This window comes from Coptis chinensis, chromosome 7 (genome assembly GCF_015680905.1).
Source record: "Coptis chinensis isolate HL-2020 chromosome 7, ASM1568090v1, whole genome shotgun sequence".
Taxonomy (NCBI): domain Eukaryota; kingdom Viridiplantae; phylum Streptophyta; class Magnoliopsida; order Ranunculales; family Ranunculaceae; genus Coptis; species Coptis chinensis.
Window position 1 is genome coordinate 89,577,721 of NC_141462.1, and position 25,129 is coordinate 89,602,849.

General features: G+C 35.9%; 1 protein-coding gene and 1 non-coding gene across 2 annotated transcripts; one reads left to right on the forward strand and one right to left on the reverse strand.

The window, feature by feature from the left end:
• Positions 1–18,137: 18,137 nt before the first annotated feature.
• Positions 18,138–18,242, reverse strand: LOC147489815 (U6 spliceosomal RNA). The gene has a single exon (XR_015203403.1). It is a non-coding gene; the product is annotated as a U6 spliceosomal RNA (small nuclear RNA).
• Positions 18,243–19,674: 1,432 nt separating this feature from the next.
• Positions 19,675–24,910, forward strand: LAS (GRAS family transcription factor). The gene has a single exon (XM_086573382.1). The coding sequence runs from the start codon at positions 20,046–20,048 to the stop codon at positions 21,456–21,458; it is 1,413 nt and encodes a 470-aa protein (XP_086429508.1). The 5' UTR covers positions 19,675–20,045; the 3' UTR covers positions 21,459–24,910.
• Positions 24,911–25,129: the final 219 nt, after the last annotated feature.

Consider the following 25,129-nt stretch of genomic DNA (forward strand, 5'->3'; position numbering starts at 1 on the left):
AAGTAATGCCACTATTCGGCAAAAATATTAGCGATCATCGTTCTATTTTGCGAGAACGGAATAATCAAACCACTATTCGGTTCGCCCGGGAGGGCCATTCGACTTCTTGATGAAGCGCCCGGAAGGGCGCCAGCCGAAGGCCATTCAGATTAACTGAAACGCCAGAAGGGCCAATCACATGAGTTGTGGTAGTCAGGTTCTAGGATTTTCGTTACGTAAATTATTCAGGTGTCATACATTAATGACTCATAATCATATTCCACTATATCACGTGCAGGTCAATTACCTTATTGCACTAAGCCACAATATATTGAAACATCTCAATTATATCTCATAACCAAACTTCATTCTTTCACGTGCCAATATATTATTGCACTACACCACACTCCCGTGGGCAAACATTCACCAATACCATACTACCTCATAGTAGCATCTCACATATAAAATAATGGAGCGTTTATACATCTCTCAAAGATATTGCATTCAATATATATATCCCAACATGTTATATAATATCACAATTACTTCAACGTATCACATACATTTTTATTATAACATCTCAATATCGTCACGTGTCAAAAATACACAACATCAATGTCAAGTCTTTCTTAGATAATGACAATCAAATATATACAAGCTTCCACAACATTTTATTACTATATGTGTCCATATAATATACAACATAAAAGCGTAAGCCTTGATTAAACGATCCCACAATCAAAGCCCAATATGTATCACGCTTTTACACACTACTCACGTCAAATCTAAATTAGATAATGACCAACCAAGTTAAACAATATCGACAATATTTTATTACTATATATATCCATATAAACAAACATATGAAAAACTGGAAAAAGTCAACATTCACAGTCAACGGTCAAAGTCAACGGTCAACAGTCAAAGTCAACAGTCAAAGGTCAACACATCATGGTCAAGGTCAAACTCAACATGTCATGGTCAAAGTCAAAGTCAATATGTCCTGGTCAAAGGTCAAAGGTCAACACATCACGGTCAAGGTCAAACTCAACATGTCATGGTCAAAGTCAAACTGTCCTGGTCAAAGTCAAACTGTCGTTTCCATGTTCGACAGGTTCAGGGTCATAGCCATGGTTCATGGCTAAGGTCGATAATATGGTTCATGGGCTCATGGCTAAGGTCATGGTTTGGACCAAGCTCCAAACCTTAAAACCCGAAAGTCTAAACATGTAAAGACCGAGGAAAGATCTATTTTTAAGTCGATGGGTGGCCCCAAGCAATATTAGAAATTGGCCCAAAACACAAATGAGTTCGGCCCGAAAACAAACAAAGAAAAGCGTCCCAAAACTTAACTTAAATCGGTCCACAACTTAATATGAAACCGGTCCTAAACAAAGGATTTATCCGCCTGATAACTAACTAGTGTTTAGGCCCAAAAACCAAACTGAACTCGCCCACAACAACTAATTAGTTTGGCCCAAATCCGAATAGAACTTCGCCCCATGACTAACACTAAACTGAAATTTCGGTCCAACCACCATTGAAATTTCGGCCAGTAATAAAACATTTCGCCCAACAACCTAAACCGCCCAAACAAAACCAACAGTAAGTCCAAGAGAAACCGACCCAGCCCAAGCCCGGCCGGTCATCTCCTTCCTCCAAAGACCTCCACCACCACCAAATCGCCACCACTATTCCAAACTTTATCAAATCGGTTTTACACTAAATCCAAACCAAACAACATTTGTTAACACAAAACCCCAAATCATTAAATCCCTATCTCCTTCAAAACTAGATCTAATAAAAATCGACCTCCATTAAAGCTTGTTTTCAAGCTTCCAACTGCCACCATTTTCAGCCTCACACACTCAAACACTACCCCATCATCATCGGACCCAAACGACAATACCACCTAATACAAACCACGAAAAATCACAAATAAAACCAAACCCTCGGTAACCGCGGTAATGGCGTTATTAAAGCATTCTCAAGCTCCAACGGTTCCCAATCCTACATCCCGCGTCCATCAACCACTTTCAACCAACAACTACCCCCAAAACCCAACAACATAATATATTTTGCGTGGAAACTTCATGGAAATTTGGCGCCTCCATGAACAAAGCTCCAAAGAGTTTTGAACTGTTTCTAACGATTTCAAACTCCTATACCCCCAACATCAATCCACAAATCGGTGGGTTTTGATCCCCATTAACAAACAAAGCCCGCGATGAATCAAAAAGAGTGTAAACAGAAAAAATAAGGAAAATCCCGACGATTTCTCTAATGGGGCTTTAGCGCCGCCGCGGCCATAAAGCCGTCGGTACCAAATTCGAGTTTCAAATGATTTTGAATCGGTTTTAATACCGAAGCAGTTTTACCAATATATAAAAAACAGAAACCTATACACCGATATCGATATCTGGCTTGAAATCGGTTGATATAGCAAAATAGCTACTCACTTTGTATGAGCGGCTCGGTGAATCCTCCTAACCCGATTAAATTCTCCCTCGAAATCTGACTTTCATCTCCTCCATTTTTAATATTTTATTATTCTCTTAACCCTATTTTCTAGAAAAATGTGTTTATATACTTGGGTCGAAACCCCAAGCCCAACCACGAACTTCGGGCCTAAAACCGGGCCGCGTATCGAGTCCAATCCGACGAATTTTTAAAAATAAATAATTTAATTAATTTATTAAATAGAAAAATACGTATTTAAAAATATGGGCGTTACACTAATGGTCAATCGAATTGCGTGGTGGATTGAATCTTCTCTATACCCTTTCTCATCATTTAATTTACTATTTTAGTATCTTATTTATTGTTTTCACATCACATATTACTCTCTCATTAGTTCAATAGTTAGCTAGTCTAGATTCGTTACAAGTACATGCAAGTAAGAGTGGAGAACACGATTACTCCTCTTTATTCTATGATGTTTAGATAGTATTATATATTGATATGCATGATTTAGTACTGTTTTAAACACCTGTTTTTACACTATTAAATCTTAGTTATCACCTCAGACCGTCAAAGTTGTTTTATGTTTAGCTTTGGAATATGATTGGAAGATTACTCAAATGAATGTCAATATTACATTTATGCATGGAGATCTCAAAGAAGAAGTTTATATGTTGCAACCACCAGGTTTTGAGGATCCTACAAAACCTCATTATGTTTTCAAGTTAAAGAAGTCTATCTATGGTTTGAAATAGTCACCTAGATCATGGTATGAAAAGCTATATCAAGCTTTACTTGTTCTTGGATTCACTACTATACATGCAGATCTTTCATTGTTTGTTAAACACAACAACAATACTATAACTATATATAGTACTTGTTTATGTGGATGATATCCTAGTTACAAGAAATTTTGAAGCAATTAATGTGTGACTCCATCATTAAACAAGTTCAGCCAATCATTCTCTATGAAGGTCCTTGGAGATCTAAACTATTTCTTGGATTGGAGATTCATAAAAGTTCAGACTCAATCTTCATGACTCAGACAAAATACATTTATGATTTGTTGAAGAAAGCTAAAATGGGCAATGTAAAGCCCTGCAATACTCCAATTTCTACTACAAAGGTTGATCACTTAAGTACACCATTACTTTCATATGCTACTGAATTTAGATCAATTGTAGGGGCTTTACAGTATTTAGTCTGGACAAGACCAAATATAACCTTCTCTATTAGTTAAGTTTGACAACACATGCATCAACTAAGGGTTGCACATTTCACAGCAATGAAGAGAATTTTTAGGTATCTAAAAGGTAATATACAATCACTGAAGGTATTAAGTTTTCAAAGGGTTCTTCTATTATAACTGTTTTTAGTGACTCAGACTGGGCAGGTTGTCCTCTTGATAGAAGATCAACAAGAGGTTTTACTGTATTTTTTGGGTCTAATCCAATTTCTTGGTCATCTAAAAAGCAGAATATTGTTGCAAGATCAAGCACAGAAACAGATCGAATATATGTCCTTAGCTCATACGATAACTGAAATCTACTGGTTGTGCATACTATTAATAGACTTGAGATTTCAACTATCAAAACCTCCTTTCATCTGGTGTGATAATATTAGTGCAATAAAACTTTCTTCAAATCCTGTTTTTCATGCTAGGACAAAACATGTAGAGGTTGATTACCATATTATATAAGAGATTTGTACAGAGGATCAAATAGCAGATATTTTTACAAAAGCATTGGCAGCTGCAAGGTTTCAGTTGTTGAAAAGCAAGCTTTCAGTCCAACAACCTCCCTTCAGCTTGAGGGGGTCTATTAAGGTATAAGCACAAGTATCAAAAAAATGTATATACAGGAGTATCAGAATATAAAGCAGGTGCACCAGAATATAATTGTAGCTGTATTCTGTTAGATGAGATAGATTGTAACCGAGAGTAGTATAAATAGATTCAATATTGTAATAAAAACTTTAAAACTCAATGAATAAGATCAATCCTCATTTCTTGTATTCTCAACAAAAACAAAAGAATGCAACTCTACCATGGGAAAATTTGATCACTAGCTTGTTATTATATCCACACCCGTCCTAGATCGAGTCCTCATTACAGTCAATGAGCTTACTATCCATTATGCAATAGTCATTTTTCAAACACACTGTGAATTATGTCATAACTTATACAAACAAACCGTGCAATGTAAGAAGTTTACATACAACCAACCGAATATAACTGCAAGCTGATTCAAATGCATCCACACATAAATGCAAATGCATATTACAAGCCAGTGTACCAAACACACGACCTTTGCTAAAAACAAAAAAAGTGCGTAGAAATAATACATTAGGACAGGGGGTGTATGGCCCCTACATTCAAAAGGGGCTATAAGTTGGTTGTCGGTGCCCACCCCTTATGGAGAATCCAAAGATCTCGCCACTACATTAGGAACTATTCAGGTCATCAGGTGCTTCTCCAATTGGAAACAAGCTCCTATAACTTAATGTCTTTTAATACTAATCCCCATATACCCAATACCAAATTAAATCCTTATTACATAAAACTTGATAAGGAGAGATTGATCTCTCCTCCATTTAGAGCGCACATGTGATCAGCTTCCAAATGTGCATTTTATTACCCGTATATTGTTGCATTACAATCTCTCTTACGTTTAACGAAAAGACAACTCATAGCTTTTACTACCTTTTTCAGGTTAAAGAGTATTTTAAACCACTTATCATAAAAGCTGCGTCTTAGCACCAAAAAGAGCCTTAATCACACTTATTATGAAGATCAGTAGCTGCTATGGAAAAGTGCTGAAAAAGTAAAAGTCAACGGTCAAAGTCAACAGTCAAATGTCAAAGCCTTCAATTCATAAGACCAGAGATGGAGGCCCTTATCTCAAATTATGAAGACTTTCTTCCTAAACCTACCTTGGTAATGAAAAAAGAAAAAAGTAAAAGCAAAAGTGAAAATGTAAGGTGTCTAGTTTGTAATGGAAAATGGCAAATCTGTAAAAGACAAAAGTAGGGGTATATAAGCTAAAAGCAAGGGAGAGAGAAACCATCCATTGTCTTAGGAACCAAACTATTTGGTTTGTTTAATTTCTTGTCTTATTTTTCAATTCATGTTTTTACTTTCTTGTTGTTTTATTTTATTTCAATCAAATTTGTTTACTTGTTCTTTGTTTTAATCTTCAATCTTGTTTGCTTGTTCTTTGTTTCAATTTTCAATCTTGTTTGTTTGCTTTTATTTCAATGTTTTAATCAATCTTCCCCTTCATGTTTTTAATTCATTTCAATACAACAATCAATCTTCCACGTACTTTCATTTTTTTCCCTAAATGATACTCTACTTTTTTTCTCGCCTATTAGTACCACAAACTCTTAATTTGTTTCAATTTAGTACCTCAGTCTCTTTTCCGTCTCAATCCATCAAATTTTGCTAACGGCAAGCTCGGTTTATAACACTCAAACCGGCCCAACCTAACTAACTTTTAACCCAATCCAAATCAGATAAAACCGGATGCACCTTTCTAACTTGTTGTGGGGAGCACGATATCTCATCACCTTCATCTCCCCCAACAGCACAAAACCTCCACCGATCAGCCACCATCAAACTTGATCTAACTTCCACCTTCACCTTCATCTAATATCAAGTAATATGTATTTTGTGATTTGAAATGTGAGACATTTGCAGGATAACTGAAGTGGTTTTTAAGTAACAAAAGTTTTTGTTCGTCTGCCTGGAGATCTTGTTTCATCGAGTATTAGCATTAGTATGAGACCTTTCTAAGGATGTTTTTTCTATATATAAGTTTTCTTCTTATACCCTTGCAAGCAGTTCATTAGTAATGAAGCAATTCTTCTTGTGTACACAAATACATCAAATAATCCAAAATTCAAATCCAAGCTTGGGAACTGCATAATTGAGCTTTATACTTTTACAGTCAACCATTCCAGATGGCTTGTGATTGATAAAATTATCGACGTATTTCTGTTATGTATATCCCCACCTTTGAAGTTGACGCTCATCTTTACATGTATCGAATATCTTTATTAGTTCCCTCTTTACATGCCTCTAATTTTTTTTTATCAAAATTTTCAGGTTGAATTTTAAAATTGTGTCGATATATCTAACTTTGCGAGTCAAGCAGATTGATGGCCTGTTTGGTCATGTCTAATGCGACTGCTTCTGGCCTCACAGAGTTGTTTTCATTTTTCTCTTTTCTTGATGCACAGAAGTTTATGGTTTTTTACAGTGACATACAAGAGGAAGTCGTGGTGTTGAATTCCTTACCCTTGTAAAATTGAATTTCTGGGAATGAACTCTTACCATCCGCTACTTCATGTTATATCATGGTTTAAAAGAAAAAAAGAATTCAAACCCCTCCCTAAATCGCGAGAAGCAAACCATGAAATCGTCGCTGATGGTGGTTGATCAGTGGAGGTTTTGTGCTGTTGGGGGAGATGAAGGTGATGAGAATACTGTGCTCCCCACAACAAGTTAGAAAGGTGCATCTGGTTTTATCTGATCTGGATCGGGTTAAAAGTTAGTTGGGTTAGGCCGGTTTAAGTGTTAAAAACCGAGCTCACCGGTAGCAAAATTTGACGGATTGAGACGGAAAAGAGACTGAGGTACTAAATTGAAACAAATTAAGAGTTCGTGGTACTAATAGGCGAGAAAAAAAATACGGTTACCATTTAGAAAAAAAAAAAAAAAAAAAGTACGTAGTACTAAATAGTCATAAACTCATCTTAGAACCATTCTAATCCTACAAGAGTCTACCTTTCTTCTTCACATCTCCCTCACTCAAACTCTAAATAATTTAGGATGAATCTCAAGTCTTAAACTAACTTTTTGAAATATACTCAATACAATCTAAACCTTCAACATGTCAAGAGTTGTTAGATAGAGTGAAAGAGTTGATAGGGTTATATACTAAAAGCATTACTTTTGTAATAAATCTAATTCTTTATATTTTGAATGAGAATCATATGGGCAAATGTTATGCATATTATATATGTTATTAGTTATATACATGTGTATAATACTTTATGTTGTAGATGATATGGTGTGTGGTGACACACGTAAGATCATATCATCGCATCTTTATAAAGTATAAGTAAAACGCTCACAACCTAAATGGATTTGGACAAACCATTGGTACGGTTTGTAGTATAATCCCAGTATTAATCTATCTTGACTATGGGATTACACTAGTACACTTTGTGTGTATTGAACGGGACCCAAGTGAGGTTGTTTCTCTTTATCGACTATATAAGAGAACAAACGCCTGTTATTATGGATGTTTGTCCTCTTAATCCGGATATAATAACGCACTTACGCCAAGTTATTGACATTGCTTTAAATCATCAATGAGTGAGATTCATTTATGAATCAACAAACTCGATGGATTGGGTAATGACATTGTATGTAAGGTGTGATGTTGATTATAGAGGAATCTGTCCCGCAAGAAGTCTGGGCCGATGATGTCCCCTCGAGGAGTTCATAAGGATTGTCATGTAAACCCCGCAGCAGGGATTTGATCCGACATGACAATGAGGTTGAAAGTGGTACTACTTAAGGACATAAGAAGTTGATTAATGTAGTTGTCAGTAACTTGACTTAATCAACGGGCATTCAATATCTTAAACACATGGAGATCAACGAGCATATAATATGGAGCCCATAAACGCTTACACGTAATTTGGGATTAGGGCGGTGCAAACAATGGCCTTTAGTGGAATAAGTCATTTTTGTCGACGGACTTGGGTCGTGGTTTCGGCTAACATGGGAAGCCCAAGCCCGTCAGGAGGCCCAACCCTAATTTCTCCTCATGGTCTCTGTTGTAGCCTATAAAAAGAAACATCTTTCTCTAGCCGTTTTTTTTTCTCATACATCACTCAAGCAAAAACATATCCAATTCAGTTCTAAGGTTGTGAGAGAGAGAGAGGCCAAGTGAGAAAGAAGAGGTTGAAAGATCGTTGCCCACACAACGTCCACTCACATAGAAATACAAATGTAAGATCAAGAGGTTTCTTGATTCGATTCTCAGAGTTATCACAGCTGATCTACAAATATGTTTTCCAATCAAAATCGTGTACACCATTAATTCCACTGCGCATGGTTTTCACGGTTTGTAGAAATTTACTTTCTGAAATATCGGTTCCTACAGGAGTCTAAATGTGGATGAGTCTAATTGTCAACTAAAAACAAAAGTAAAATCATAGTAATCTTCCTCCCTTTGTTCATACTATATTAATTGTGATTAACTAATAACTTTAATAATCTTCATAGTTGTTCCTACATTCAAAATCTTGTGCAATACCTAATTCCTTTGTGGTACCAAATTAAAATTAACAATTTTGGCAATTGATTATTTGAACAGTGCAGAATCCCATCATTGATATATGGGTTTTAGTTTAAAAATGCATAAACCAGACATTATTTGTACTGGGTAGTAGCTCCAGTAATTGTTCTTGGATCAACCACTAAATTTAATTGCACTTAATCGAACTAAAAACCAACGATAGCTTTCTCTTACTCAAGTTCCAATTTTCTATTTCTTTCAGCGACATTATTGATACTAAGTGCCACGGTCACAAGTACTCGTCATTTTAGGATCAAAGAAGCTACCATTCATGACTTCCAAATCCAATTCAAAGATGGAAAACTCAATTCTAGACACTTAGTCAAGTTCTACCTTGGTAAAATTCGTAAACTCGACTCACTCCTTCGCGGTGTGATTGAAGTGAATCCTGATGTACTTTATTATTACCTTACCGATAAGGATGATAGAGAGAAAACTTAAGGTTCCTGGTTCTTTTAAGTGAGTTACATGGCAATATGGCATTCCCATTCTGCTCAAGGACAACATTGCAACTAAAGACAAATTCAATACAACGGTTGGCCAGATCATTTGTGAAAAGATGGAGACCGAAGAAGAAGACGAGAGCTAAAAAAATATTTTGTTTGCATTTTTCCCTTAAATTTTTGTGGTTCTCGTGTCAATGCCAACCACGTCATCATGTTCACCTTTTGGGATGGGATATGCTTCAGTCTAAGGGTGTGTTTGTTAACTGGCAAATGGGGGTGGCTAATTGTATTTTCCCACTAGAAGCACCATTTGCCAGTGTTTGGGTGTATTTAAGGGCCCTGGCAAACACTATTTGGAATTAGCCGACAAATCAAATTATCCCACTAGAAGTGGGAAAATAGAAAACACCTCCCCCCAAAGTTGAATTAGTCACCCAGTATTTTTCCACTATGATAGAAAAATAGAAACAACTCTCCCTCTCGATCTCTCTTCTACCGGAAACAACTTTCCCACATTCTTCTCTCTCTCATCAACTTGCTCTTTTTTCGTGTATACTCTCTTTTTAGGTATACTCTCTCGCTCTCATCTCTTATCTCTCTTCTCTCTTATCTCAATTTTTTTTTTTTTTTTCACTAAAAATCTCTCTCTTTGGGTAAATTTTCTACATAAGTCACGCAACTATCGAGAGATGATTTTATCTGCCTTGTATTTTAGAAAATTCAATCATGATTACCGCCTTTTACAACGGATTGATTGATTGACGACTCCTCATCGCCAAAAAACCGTTACCGAGGTTCGCCCCTCTCTATATCTCTCGATGATGATGATTTAACTTATGGGTTACTTAACAAAGAGCCTTTTTCAAGTTGTAATTTGATTTCATTTTTGTCAACAATCACTTCAATCAACATAGACCTTGTCTTGGCGTGAGTTGAGCTCCCTCAATATCCGGCTTCTCTCTACTTTCCATGATTACCGAGGATGAGCTCACCGTAATATTCCCATTATAAAGACATTTTTTTCTTGTTACAATAAAATTGTGTATATATCTTTTCATATGAAAAATTCACTTCTTCTTCTAAACAAGCTCGGTTGTTGTTTATGCAGTTTGTCCATGATGTCCTCCTATGGCCAGAAATGTCGCTTTTCAAATGTATGTTGAGAGGTGTGCCGATTTTCTTGTTAAACCCGTAAGGAAGAACGAGCTCAAGAATCTGTGGCGTTCATGTTTGGAGAAGGCACTGTATGTCCCTCCTCCCAATCTCAATTGCACTATTCATTTTGTTTCTTCTTCACTATATTATTCTTACTCACAGGCTCTTTTGAATTAAATCTTGTTAAATTTCTATCTAAAAGGTAAACGGTGCTAGACATGATTGCAAACCCTTCTCAAAGAAAATAATGAAGCTAAGATGAGAGTTCTTCACCTAAACACTTTAATTTTTGTTACGAAGGAAACTAAGGAGTGTAGTGAAGTGAAAAAGGGAGTGATGCTCATGTGAGTGTTTCTTTCTCTGTACCATCAAATATGATATGGTTCAGTAAAACAAACTAGTAACATTATTTAGGTTCTTGGTGTGTGTGGTAGCGTGTGTAGTGTGTGCAATTAGGTGGTATGGTGGGTGTGGTGGAGTGGTGGTGGTGTGCTGCTGCTATTGCTATGCTACGATGGTTGTTTAAGAAGACATCCTATGGATACTATTAAAGTTGAGTTGTATTGTATTTTATTTTATTTAATTTGTATTTTATTTAATTTTTTGTTATACTTCATTGAGTTTGAAAACCAAAAAAAATATCTCCAAAAATTGAAATATCATTTGCCACCTGGAGAAAAAACCATGTAAACAAACACTGCAAAATCGACAAATCTTATATTTTCCCACTATAAATTTTTGTTAGATTTGTGGGAAATTTATAGCTTCCCACTCTAAGTATCTAACGATTTACAATCGTGTGCGCTCCTTGGCAAGGAGAGATTGATCTCTCCTCATCAGGACTCTTTTATTATTGGTAAAAACATCCAACGTTATTGTATTCTAGTGTTGTTGGGTGAATGTGAAAATCAACTCAAAGAACACGGGGACAACTTCCCCACGACTCGACCATTGGCCCACTGGACTCCTCCAAAGCAGTTTTCCTAACCTAGTTGGAATATGATTACTCCAAATTTCAAGCAAATCATATATCTCTGTGATCGATTTTCAGTGTATAGACATACTACTCTTGCAAAGTATTGTTGTAAATTCTGTCCATAGTTTGAGGTGGTAAAAAAGGCATAACACAAAATGCAGGTCAAAGCTAGAATCACTGATAGTCATCGAGAATAAAGTACCTATAGCCATGATAAAAGCTAATCCCTTCCATTGTTATGAAAAGATGGATAATGAAGAAATTCAAAATAATGTAGGGATGAACATACAAGTCTAATAAACCTCTCTCTCCGATAACAATGCATATACGCAAATGTGCTAACAAACATAAAGTGAAACATGTAGTAAGCACTAAAAATAATTATTAAAACGAAGTTTGTACCAAAATTTACAAAAAAATTGTCATCTTCACCCAAAATAGATCATTATTAAAACAAAGCCCATAGTCACCTCTGCTCAATTTTTTTAACCATAAAACATCACATTCTCATGTCACCGTGCATTTCTAAATCCATGCCAGTAATTGTTGTATGATGCTAAAATGGTTGGGGGAGTGGTGGGAAGAATAAGAAGGTTGCGTGAAAGAAAGTATTGAAACAAAGGATTTTTACAATTGCATCATTGTAAGATGTTGAAGAAAATAAATTAATGAAAGAAACATGAGAAGGGTGAAAACAAATGTACTACTTTCGCATCTTTCCATGGCAAACATTTCAACTGTCGGGGCAAAACATTTGCCCGATATTTGAGATGTGTGTGCGCTTCGGAAGGCCGAATGAGAAAGGAATTAGGGTTTGAGATGAGGAAGGAGAGACTGCACCAATGTCCTGGTTGTCTACGTACCCATAATGATATATGGGATCAAGTCTCTTTTCACGTAGTTTTGGAGGTCGTTGAGGCCTCCGTATTTGTAGACCTATCCTGCCTTGGCAGCCAAAAAAGAGTCTATGGAAGATTCATTTTTAGTGGGATCCTAGTCCGATCTTTGTGCAAGATCTTATTAGTTTTGCTATCATGGATCATGTTAATGGACACGAGTGATAAAATGGATCCACAGACCAGAGTGATCTAGATAGATCCATATACCAGAGTGATTTGGATGGATCCATAGACTTAAATGATCCGGATGGATCCATGGGCCAGAGTGATCTAGATGGATCCATAAACCTGAATGATCAGGATGGATCCACGAACCAGAGTAATTTGGATGGATCATATCCATGGACCAGAGTGATCCAGATGCTTCCATAAGTAAACATTGCGAGACATATGCGACCCAATGCATCTTTGAGAACGAACCACCTGGATGGTCCCATATCTAGGCCCATAGTTACTCAAAGATAGAAATATAATATAGGGTACACACATCAACAACTTTAGTTTGATATATATGTTTTCTAAGAGTTGCAATTGCGTTTGAGACACTAAGGGGGTGTTTGGGTAATAAGCTAGAAAGCAGGAAGGAGAAAGATCGAACACAATTTAAACCAAGTTAGAGGAGGAAGATTGATGGATGGAACCAAACTAATCTGAACTTTTGTCTTTATGAGAAGCTCTTAACTGGAAGCTATATCCAACGACTTATCCAAAAGCAGTAAATCAAATTTTCGAAAAACTTTGTAGGGAAGGAGTTTGAGAGGAATTCAAACTCGATCTCTATCTAGATATTAGAACTTGCCACATAGTCTAAAACAGCTTTCTCCTTCTAGGCTTTTTAGCTTATTACCCAAACGAGGTCTAAATAATCAGATTGAATTGGAGCCAACCCATTGCTGGAAACATCATGAATATACAAAAAAAAAAAAAAAAAAAATGTGCAGAAGCTGCTAAATATCTTCCATAGTCAAAGAAATCATATAATCGAACCATAAAATAAAGATCCAACTGCTAATTGAAAGAGAAAGTGATGAAATAAAGATTTACTTTACATACTTCAGCATTATATGTCATAGTAAGAAACTGTACATGATATCATTTCATGGTTTCCAACTAGGATGTACTAGTACTAGTATTCAACATAAAGAAAATTAATAGTCCATGCATGGAACTATGTATGAGAAACATTGACATTACCGGAAGAGAAATATTGATATATATATATACAACAGAAAAATGAGTAAAACCACTACCAACAACAATTTGAAGTAGACCATAACATGCATCACCACCATTGGATGGGGATCGGATGGGTAGGTAGATATGCTACAATAAGATGTATTTAACTTTAATAATAAACTAGTTGTTAGACTATAGATTCAAACATAATCATTTCTAGCAATGGTGACAATTGCATGTGTTTTTAGCAGCTTTTCTAAATTATCGCTGCGTAATCAAATTAATGGTGAAATGATATCTAAATTTTACTACTAAATATTATTTTCCCTATATACATAAAATAGTCAAATTGTACTCTTCCCTTTTAAAAATCAATAACAAGACATAACGCGATCGAAGCAGGTGTGATAGTACAAGGGAAGGGGGAGAATCGCCGCCATATGGCATCGGTTACAATTGGCTGGCCAGGATTCAATACATATACATAATCAACATGTATGGACTCTATAAAGACTTTTTTTTTAGTTAAAAGGTAATTGATTCAAATAAAATAAATGGTTACAAAAAAAAAGAATATGAAGTGTAATAAATGTCTAGTATAGGTATCATCAATTGTGTACCCACCTATTACATCCAAATTTTAGTTAATGAATCGAAAGTAAGTAGTAAAATGGTTTTCCAAGTTTCTCACAAACGAAGGTTTAGTGTCCCACCATTTACTTTCACCTTTTTGTAATGTTGCACCATGTCTCGCACAGTTGTCCGCACCTAAGTTTGTTTCTCTCCATGTAGTTGTTACATTGATCCATGATGTTTTCTCCCTAAGTTGTTTCAATTTTGTTCTTACTCTCCAATGCCACTGTGTTCTCTTGAAAAGCTTTAACCACTGAAAAAGAGTCTGATTCCACCCAAATATAATAGCTCTCTGAATTCCTTCTATAATAGCAAAAGTTTCTGCCATATAGTTGGTTGTTACTCCTAATCCACCTGCTGCTGCACCCAAAAAGCTACCCTTATAGTCATGGAGAACCACTCCCCAACCTGCCATGCTTGGATTGTCACGTGAGCTTCCATCTACATTGACTTTAGTGATGCCAGGAGGTGGGAGAAGCCAGTAGCATTCCAATATTTATTTGGGGGGCTCTTCTGATGATAAACAATATGATCAAGATTTTCTTCTTCCTGCTTGCAGATACAACATCGAAAGGCAAGATGTGTCCTCCTTTTTTGGTAATTTGTCATCTGTTCGAGAAGCCCCCCAGAGTAATTTCAATATTATACCTTGTGTCTTGGGAAGTATTTTAGAGCTCCAGATGAATTGGCACCCTATTTGTTTAGATGTTTTTTTCATGATATCCTCATGCGCTGCTGAAACTGAGAATTTCCCTTTGCAATCAGATAGCTAAATTCTTTCATCATCATTGGTATTGTCTGGTTGTTGAAGAGAGGGGGGACGGTCAATACCAATAAGCTGTAGTACTTGTGTAATATACAATCAATTACCATCAAGGAGGACGTTACAAAATTTATTTACCTTACACATTTTGTACCTATAAATAGACCCCGTTCCCTAGCACAAAACACACAAGAGGTGACTACTAATTAAACACTACCGCCAACACACAAGAGGTGACTACTAATTAAACACTACCCCCGCCATTCTCCATTGTATGTAGCTCAACCTAATTCTTCACTGTAAATTCTAGTAAAATATAAAGATCATATCTTCTCCTTCCCTGTTGATGGAAACACCGATCATTAACGAACAACGTAAAATACTAGCTATAGTTTTATGTAAATTCAATTTTATTTCTAGCAAATTATACTTTATGTAATGTTATTTCATTATAGAAATTATACTCCCTTTTTCTTAATAAAGTTTTACTTATCCAAAAAAAAAAAAAACATTACAATGATGTAATTGATGCATTGCAAAGAGAAGAATATTATATTAGTAATCCAAAGTCATAATCCGAAGATGTGATACTAATAAAGAAAATAGTAAACAAAAATGAACAGGAACCCAAATGCATTATGGCCAAAGCCAAAAACACATATACCGTAACTATAAATTTTACTCTCTATTATCTCCATGCAGAGTTTACCGAAAACAAAAAAATAAATTATCTCTGTAAGGTTCCAAAAGAAAATCAAGGGTAAAGTTGAAATAAAATGTAGCTATTTAAAATTTTGCACATTTGGGGTTTGGTTTCTTGGTCTATTATGAGCCCAGACGACATCCGTCAAGTTTTTTCTCTGTTAAGAAACTAAGAAACCCTAACAATCATATCACCAAAAACCCCAACTTCAAACCTTACATTTTGGCAACGTTACCTTTTTTTTTATGTCTTTACCAACCTTTTTATATGCTTACATTTTCAATAGTTATCTGGTTGGGATCTGATCGAAAAAAAAAATAAAAATTGGTTCGATCCCCAATGCCCACTTTCAGTGAAAATTACGTTTTTTTTTTAAATCACTCTCAAAGACAATTTTCGGGTGAAAATAACGTAAGGAGAAATTGCCCGGATTTGAAATAAATATTTTTCAATTGCTATGAACAATGAGTGTTTATACCTTATGTTGATGTATGAACAATGATTGTTCATACCCAAGTAGGTGAACATACATCATACAATATATTAATGTATGAACAATGATTGTTCATAACTCATGTTGAGGTATAAACAATAATTGTTCATATTTCAATAGGTGTTCTTATTGATCATACATTATGTTGAGGTATAAATATTGATTGTTCATAGCTCATGTTGAGGTATGAACAGTGATTGTTCATATAACTTATGTTGAGGTATAAATAGTGATTGTTCATACCCCAAATAGGTATAAACAATTATTGCTCATATACTATATACACCGGGTCGTTTATTATTTCATGCCAGGGGTATTATACTTGACTTTTCATCTACCTGAGCTGTTTTTAATTTCACGTCAAGGGTATACTTGACCTTTCATCTATCCAGTCCTTGTGAGTGATTAAAAAAAATTGTTAAGAGTTACTTTTTCCCCCAATCTGTCCCTAGAGAGTCCTAAAAAAAGTTATATGTTTATGCTGGTTAGCTCAAAGCAAAGCCCAATCAGAATAAGTTTGTGGACATACCACTATTTGTTGTCCACAAGACCTCATGTCCTGATTGGTGGAGAGACTGCCCAGAAAAATTGTTTACCTGCCCGAAAAAACTGTTTATCTGGCCCACAAAGTAGTTGGACCAATAAAAGCTGCGGTTTGTGGACAAGTCTGTCCACAAATTCGCTCTCAAGCCCAATTCAGTTTTTATGAACACATTCAGTTTTTATGAACGCAGCAAGGTTTCTGAGTTCTTTCAGACCAATCTAAACCACTCTTGGGCTTTGGAAAAGTTGTTTTATTTAGCTTTGTCATAAAGCCCAATTAAAGCTAAAACCTGGGCTATGAGCCCATTTACGTGTTGGGTGGGTAGCTCATATCTTCGATTATGTTGCCGAAATTTCGAGATATTTTCCGCCACTGTGGCCCGCCTGTCATATACTGGCCTACACGGGAGACAGTGCTCTGCCGTGAGTGGATGAAGATCAAGATAGTAAGAAATGTCTTGAAGATCAAGATTTTGGAATGAACAAACACACAGAAGATTCTTCACGAAAAGGGGGGTTGGACTTGGAAAATGTCAAATCACAAATTTAATGCGAAGAGAAGTAAAATAGTAAAATCAACAGCTTTTACTTTCTCAGCACCCGTTGTCTTTTTCCTTTTCATCTCCTCATCTTTGTTTCTGCTCATTAACTCCTTCTACACTTTAGGTAAAATAGAACAAGTGGTTGGAGAAATCGGATACTTCGAAAATTTTGGAGTTTATGTGATGCATGTTCTTTATTCTCACACGTTAATGAATAGTGATACTTTCGAACCTGTTACTATTCTTAGCAGCAGCAACATGTTGCCTTGGAGACCAAAGGAGGGTCTCCATTAAATTTGGTTATGATTAAAACGAAGGGAATACAGTCAATACACAGATAGAGAGAATCGCTTGTCTTATGCAGATGGGCGAGGGATCTTTTAAATCTTGATTGATCATCACTTATTGATTTCCACAAATGGGTCTGAAATATTCCACACAGTATATATGGCAATTTATGGGCCTGACATATTCTATTTCTTTGCTTTGTGCACTTAAAGTTATGCAAGCATGCCAATTAAAAAAAAATTATGCAAGCATTTACGAAAAATTATGATTGTTGAGGACTTGAGGTGAGAAAGCTAGAAGAAATGCGCTTCAGCAGCATTTTGGATTCTAATATGTTTTGATTGTTTTCTGAAATATTTTCCGGACAACTTCGATGATAAATTTCGGTTTTTCACAATTTTGGAATGGAAAAGATCTTACAAACGAGTACATGCGAATGAAATTACGTTGATGATTCTAGAACTATTTCATGTGGTTAGTAATAGTATTAAATTATATATTAATGTGCAGCAGCATATTCCCAGTGCTGATGATTTTATAGTGCACATTTTCTCAAGAAAAGAAAAACTAAACAGTGGATATATAACACATAAAACAAATGTATTCTGGAGGAATGATGAATACCTTTAATTGCATTTGGATTATCTCAATAGTCAATACAACTAGTGAGCTGCGACAATTCCTACATGTGATTCTGGACATTGTTTTTTCCATATAGAAATTTCCCAATATGTGCGTGTGTCATTCTTGCATAAGGGCCACGCTAATCCTCTCTTTTATTGTTCCAATATTAATAAAAGATGTCCCTGAAGGCCTGAAGGGAGACATGAGACTGCAAAAGTGAACGAAATCACTCGTTCACTCGTTACGCAGGGAATCCATACTAATAAACAAGCAGATCCAAATGATGTGGCGAAATGAATTTGGTGTGAAATTGAAGAACAGTCTTTGGAGGATTTTCGAGACATCTCACGCCATCTAGCCAGATCGATCTCGTGAGATTAGGAATCACGAAGTAAACCAGAGTGAGGCTTTTATTGCATATAAGATGTGGTGAAGTTAGACTATACGAGGTTATTGATGAAATCCTACGAAATAAGCAGATGGATTGGCGATTGCTTGTTGTAGTAGTTTTCTGAAATGACACAAAAAGTGAACTCTGTACAAGGAAGTTATCTCAAAATCATCCATTGAGCTATGCTATGTAAGTATGTATGTAACTTTAAAACTTGTGTTGCCATGTGAGACAGTCATGTGTTTAGCGGTTCTGGATGCATTAGGTTGTATTTATGATCGAGGTCATTAATACTGGTTAAGCCGTTTAACCGTACCCTTTTAATTTCTTCAAAAAAAAAATTCCGGAAAAAAAACTTACGACTGATGTTAAAGTCGTAGAACAATACACATAAAAACAATACACATAAAACATATGTAACATATAAAAGCGTAATATATTTACTTTTCATAATGATAGATGATGGAAATGGTTATATAAACTCCACTTTATATTGATTCCAAACAAATCCCCGCCACCAAAAGTAGACTTTCAAGATGAATTGAAAGTTTAATTTTATTGACAGTACGGCAGTCTTCCCAAAATGCATGGAGAAACTCCCCACAAACATATCAACTCAATTGAAAACGTTTAATTTTTTCAAAAATTAATTCGAAAAATAAAAAATCATATGAACTATTGGATAAATTTTTTTATAACGTTATAAATAAAGAACATTTGATATGGTTAGACATTTTGAAATGCCATAATATTTTGCAAAGATGTTTTTTGTTGTTGGGAGAATATTATTGCCACAAAAAATCAGCTTCTAATTTATTGATTTTTATGTTGTACCGTTTCATTAAGTGAAAGTTTAGATTGTGTAATACACGACTTTAACTATGTTGTATTACAAATTTACAATTATAATGCTTGTTTATTTATATCTGTTGTTATGGTACGTTTGTTTATATTTGAAAACTTTTTTTTGGGGTTAACTATTAGAGCGTAAGAAAACACTAGACGTACTGTCTTTATTCGATTTCAGTATAGTATAACCATTGTAAACAGTTTTGGGGTGTTGCCGTGTCGGTTCGGTTTGAGGTATTCCGCTGGCCATGGACAACAGCTGACAGTATATCAAATATATTGACTAACATAATCCACTACGAAATATAATACCCATTACGGCCATTAGATTGTTTCTTCGTCAGTTCACATTGCCACCTTGAGGCCTCTATAACCAGAAACAAAATAATAAATAAAGAAATCGATCAGAAACTAACTTAACTTACTAACCACAATATTTACATTTTCAAAGCAACAATAAAATGAGTACGACACATGAAAATACATATTTGAAAAATTAAAAATTAAAAATAAATCCAACATTCTTGCCAAAATTTATGTAGAACTTGAATACTGCTCTAGTGAGCAGATCAGCTAGCACTGCTCACTTATCTATTTAGAAACAAAAGAACTCAGCAAGAAAGGAGCTCCAGTGTGCGCTAGCAGCACATTTGTAAGATCTTAGGGAATGAAACTTGGTTGTTGATTCCTTCCAGATTCTGAAACCTCTATTTGTGAGTGCATGATATATACCCTTTTGACATTAGTTTGAATAATGGCTGAAGACTCCACTCTTATTTCTCCAGATTTAGACATGATCTTCTCAAGAAACACAGACAACATTCCATTATCAACATCAACAGTACTAGGACTTTCATCAGATCAACCACAACAAAACCAACAACAAAGCCAGATTCCACCTTCTCCAGCCGCTCATACGCGGCAATTACTCATCACTTGTGCTGAACTCCTCTCTCAATCCAACTTCCCTGCCGCTCATCGTCTAGTATCTTATCTGTCATCCACGTCATCTTCTCCATATGGTGATTCCACTGAAAGGTTGGTTCACCAATTTGCTAAAGCTCTTTCCATTAGGCTCAACCGCACCGTATCCGCATCGGCACCACCCATGATTAGTCCTTCATTATCATGTGTTCCTTATTTTTCCCCTCTTCAACCTGCAATGACCAATGCTAGTAGTGGTACTAGTAGTTCTAGTATGTGCGGTGTTACTAGTACTGGTAGTGGATTGGCATTGCTTCAGATGGAAGTTGTGGACGATCTTGTCCAACATCAGTTGCAATCTTCTTACATTTGTTTGAACCAAGTTACTCCGTTCATAAGGTTTAGCCACTTGACTGCTAACCAAGCAATCTTAGAAGCCATTGAAGGGCAAGATTTTATCCACATACTCGATTTCGATACAATCATGCAAGGGGTGCAATGGCCTCCTCTCATGCAAGCCATTGCAGGGTATTCAAATCCCCCTAGTATGATCCGAATAACAGGTACAGGCCATGATTTAGAATCACTTGGAAGAACTGGACAGCGCCTTGAAAATTTTGCGAAATCACTTGGTCTTAGGTTCCAATTCCATCCTCTTCTCCTACTTGATTCTTCATCTGTATCTCTCCAACTCACATCCTCCATTGCACTTCTTCCCGAGGAAACTCTTGTTGTGAATTGTGTGCTTTACTTGCATAGGCTTCTCAACCGGAGCGACGAAGAAGTCCGATTGTTTCTCCGCACTATTAAGACCTTGAAGCCAAGAATGGTGACCTTAGCTGAAAGGGAAGCAAACTTTAACAACCCCATTTTCTCACATAGGTTTTTGGAGGCATTAGACCATTATACAGCTTTATTTGATTCAATGGAGGCCACGCTACCACCTAACAATAGAGAGCGATTAGCCGTCGAGCAAGTATGGTTTGGGAGAGAGATTATGGACGTGGTCGCTGCTGAAGGAGAGGAGAGGAGAGAGAGGTATGAAAGGTATCAGAATTGGGCTGAGAAGATGAGAAGATCAGGGTTTTCAAATGTACCATTAAGTCCATTTGCAGTTTCTCAAGCAAAGTTACTTCTTAGGCTTCATTATCCTTCCGAAGGCTATCAGCTTCTCATACTCAATGATTCCTTGTTTCTTGGTTGGCAAAATCATTCCCTCTTCTCAGTTTCTTCATGGCATTAATACTAAATTAGCATTTTATTACTTTAGCACTACCTACCAGCGACCAATAGCTCCTTTGTTGATTATTATTGCAATCAGCAGTTGCATTGAATTTGGATGCATGCAGAGTTGTATATTTGCATGAATATTGTAATTGATCAGGAGGTAGCACCATTGATCTTCATCCTCTCATCATACATTGGAGTCGTGGAAAAAAACAAGAGGGCTGGTATTGATCAAATGTGTATTGGGTCATTTAGGTTTTATTTATGTTTGATCATTTGTTTAGGGATTTTTGTCTCAATATATATGATGCTTGAGTAAAGAAATATAGCATGCGTAGTAGTCTTCTTGATTACTTTCTAACTTAATTCTAAAGGCAGCAGCAAGTAGGAATGCATTATTTGTGGTTTGGAATCTTCAGTTCTTAATTAGCAATTTAGTACACGCGCACAATCTATGAATTAAACTACTTCTTCTTATGTTCCACAAGTTGTCTTGTCTATCTTTAATTTTTGGCTTTGCTTTATGTAATTTTATATGTTAATGGGTGATTCACTTTCTTTCTATTCTTTAGCATTACATTAATTTTCTTCTTGTTGTTTGTACATGGAGTGATTGTGATATTGGTATCTTTCTATACCTTTTGGACTGTCTTTGTATCTTTATAGATTTTCAATGGGGAGAGAGACAGATGATCTACATCACTACAAATTCTACTAATTAATTAGGATAGCTAGCTATATAATACCTGTTTTATTGTAAGTTGCTTGTTTGTAGGTAATTTCAGAACAAATTTAGTGATGAGAAAGAATGGCCTTATCATGCCTTCGTTGACAAATGACCAAGGTACTCAATTCTTCCCATTAGATATTCCAGATCTGTTGTCTTCATTCTTCTTGGTTGTGCTTGTGCTTCCAACAAAAAAGAATGGGTATTAAATGCCGACATGAGGGTTCTTGTTTTTTGCACCTAAACAAAACAACTTTCTTAAATATATGTATTGTTGTTGGTATTTGGCAGTGCACATCTACATTTATATTCTAAATAATACTATTGCCCTAATTTATGCCTTTTGTCTCTTGAACAAAACCATGAAAGTTTTCAATTAGGGTTTTCTCTTGTCCAACTTTTGCCTACCTTCGCTCAAACCATTCATTTTCTTCCTCCCTTTTAGAAACTGTCCTGCCTGCAGCACCTTCGCTTCTACTCTTTAACTTTGCATGCATGATGCATGTGTGCATGCTTTATTTCTCAGCTCTATCATTAATCATTCCCTCTCTTCTCTGCTTCTCTACCATATCTCCCTTCAGTAAAAGATAAAAGAACATGTTTTTTTTCAATTATTGAAAGACAGAAAGAAAGACAGACTGAAAAAGCTAGCTAGCAAGATGAGGGGGAAAAAGAAAGAAAAACCTTTTCAAAGGAACATAACTTAAGTGATGATAGGAAAAGCAAGCCTGTTCAGAGGCACAGAGCTACAAACAGACGCAAAGGAGATGAAACCAATAATAACAACACCATCCCACATCCCCATATCCCATGAATATGCATGATCTTAGATTGATTACTCCACTCTTTCCTTCTTATATTCATCATAGAGCCAAGTACCTATCTATCAAAAAGGAGGTTTTAGTATCTTTAGAAAGTAAAGTATCTCCTTCACCTCACCTGCTGACACTTGATAAGATGGTTACTTAATCAGTGCTACACACGAAACCTTAGCTACTTGAGAAAGAAAGGAGAAAAAAAAAACAAGAAAAAAGAGAAAAAAAAATTAATAAAATAAGGAATATTCTTTCTACCTGCTACACAGTAGATATTATGATGGAGGGATAGTGGGGGTGGAATTGGAATTTATGTGAATATTTAAAAATCCACATTCTAATTATATATACTCATTCCACAGTGGATATACAGTGGTTACAACTTCAAGGACTATATACCATCCATTCTAGCAATATGTAAATCCCACTTGCACAGAAGTAGCTTTAGTTGCATGCTTTCACTATGGACATACTCAGAACATGATCCTTTTTTTTTCTTCTGCGTCTTTTCATATATGAATGAATGAACTTATCAAAGCATCCATTTGTACTGTAGGCTCTAATGCTTTATGGCAACCACCAAAACTTGATATCAGATCATCTTGCATTGAGATGATATGATGTACTGTTGCTCACTTGTTCTTCGCTCTGCTATATATATTTATATATACCCACTCTCACATGCAATTGTATGTATATTAATTATCATGTATGATGTGATATGATGTAGCTAATAAACTATGAATCTGTAAAGATTCTCTTCTGCTGTTCTTTCCTGCCTTTCCTTTTAATGATTGAACGCTGATGAAAAAAAGTTCATGAGAATATGAGATGCTTTTTAGAATAATCGGATCAGTTGGTAAAGTGTTAAGGGTTTATTCTCTTGTCTTCTGTCTCTTTACATGATATATCTTTGGAAATTGATACGTCTATGGGATCAAAGATGATCTTTTGAACTGGATAATGAGATCATGTTCGAAATAATAATAATTTGTACTTATTAGTGTCTCTGTGGTTTGTTTATTTAAGTCCGAGTCTAAAGAAAGACTTGTCTAGAATGTGTTGGAACTTGGAAGTCCATGACTTTTTTTTAATGGGGTTTGGCAACCCCTACATGCATTAAAATCAAAATCTTACATAAATAGTCCCAAGTGCATCCACACTTAAAATTGTTTCAAGAGAAACATCTAATGGAAGAAAAAAAACATAGAAAACAGGTAATCAGCTGCTCTATTTGTCTCTCAGTAACAATGGCTGATGTTGCAAGCAACCATTTTGTCAATTTTCAAGCTAATAGCCTTAGCTATGTTTTGACAGTACCATGGGGGTTTAGTCTTCCCATTTACGAGAATAATAATCCTTCCGCTAGCGGCCCAACAGATCACATATTCATCCAACACTCCCCAGTCAATCACAAAGCAACACATGGAAGGCAAGCTATATCGACATCTAACTGTCCGATATATGTCGAAGTATAGATCCCATGTCCTATACTCCTAGACGCTCTACCAGTAGAAGACATCTCACGCACACAACCAATCGGCACATATCCCTCACGCTCCAAGATCCAAAACAGATTACGCCACATGTACATCCTTCCACTTAGAACGACCTAAGCAAAGCCCAGAACGTTCTTCTTCTCCACACGTATAACATCATGGCTCCATAACCTACCATCTCAGTCTTCCAACGCTACTACCTCACCCATCAACCACAGTCCTCACATTTCTCCACCAACTACAACAACCATATTTCTCCACTAACTATACTATTCAGTCATACCTTTAACCATGACTCACATCATACTTCCATATCTATAAAAACCAATTCTAAAACAATGTTAGCTTGATTTCGAATTTTTCTCTCCAATTGGATATGTAGACATCTTCCTCTAAAAAGAGCCGTCATTACCAAACACCCAAAACCTTCTCTGATAATACTTAACTTACTGTTAATATCATTTAGTGTAATATTGAGGTGGGTCATAAATAAACTCAATTTAGTATTTACATTGTTCCATAGCGTTGTATTTAGCAAATCTTACAAATTTGTCTCAATCCCAACCACCCCAGGGCAGGGAATTGAACCCAACCCTACTGATCCGAACCGGAATATGTCGGGTTCAGATACATTTCTCTAACCGTA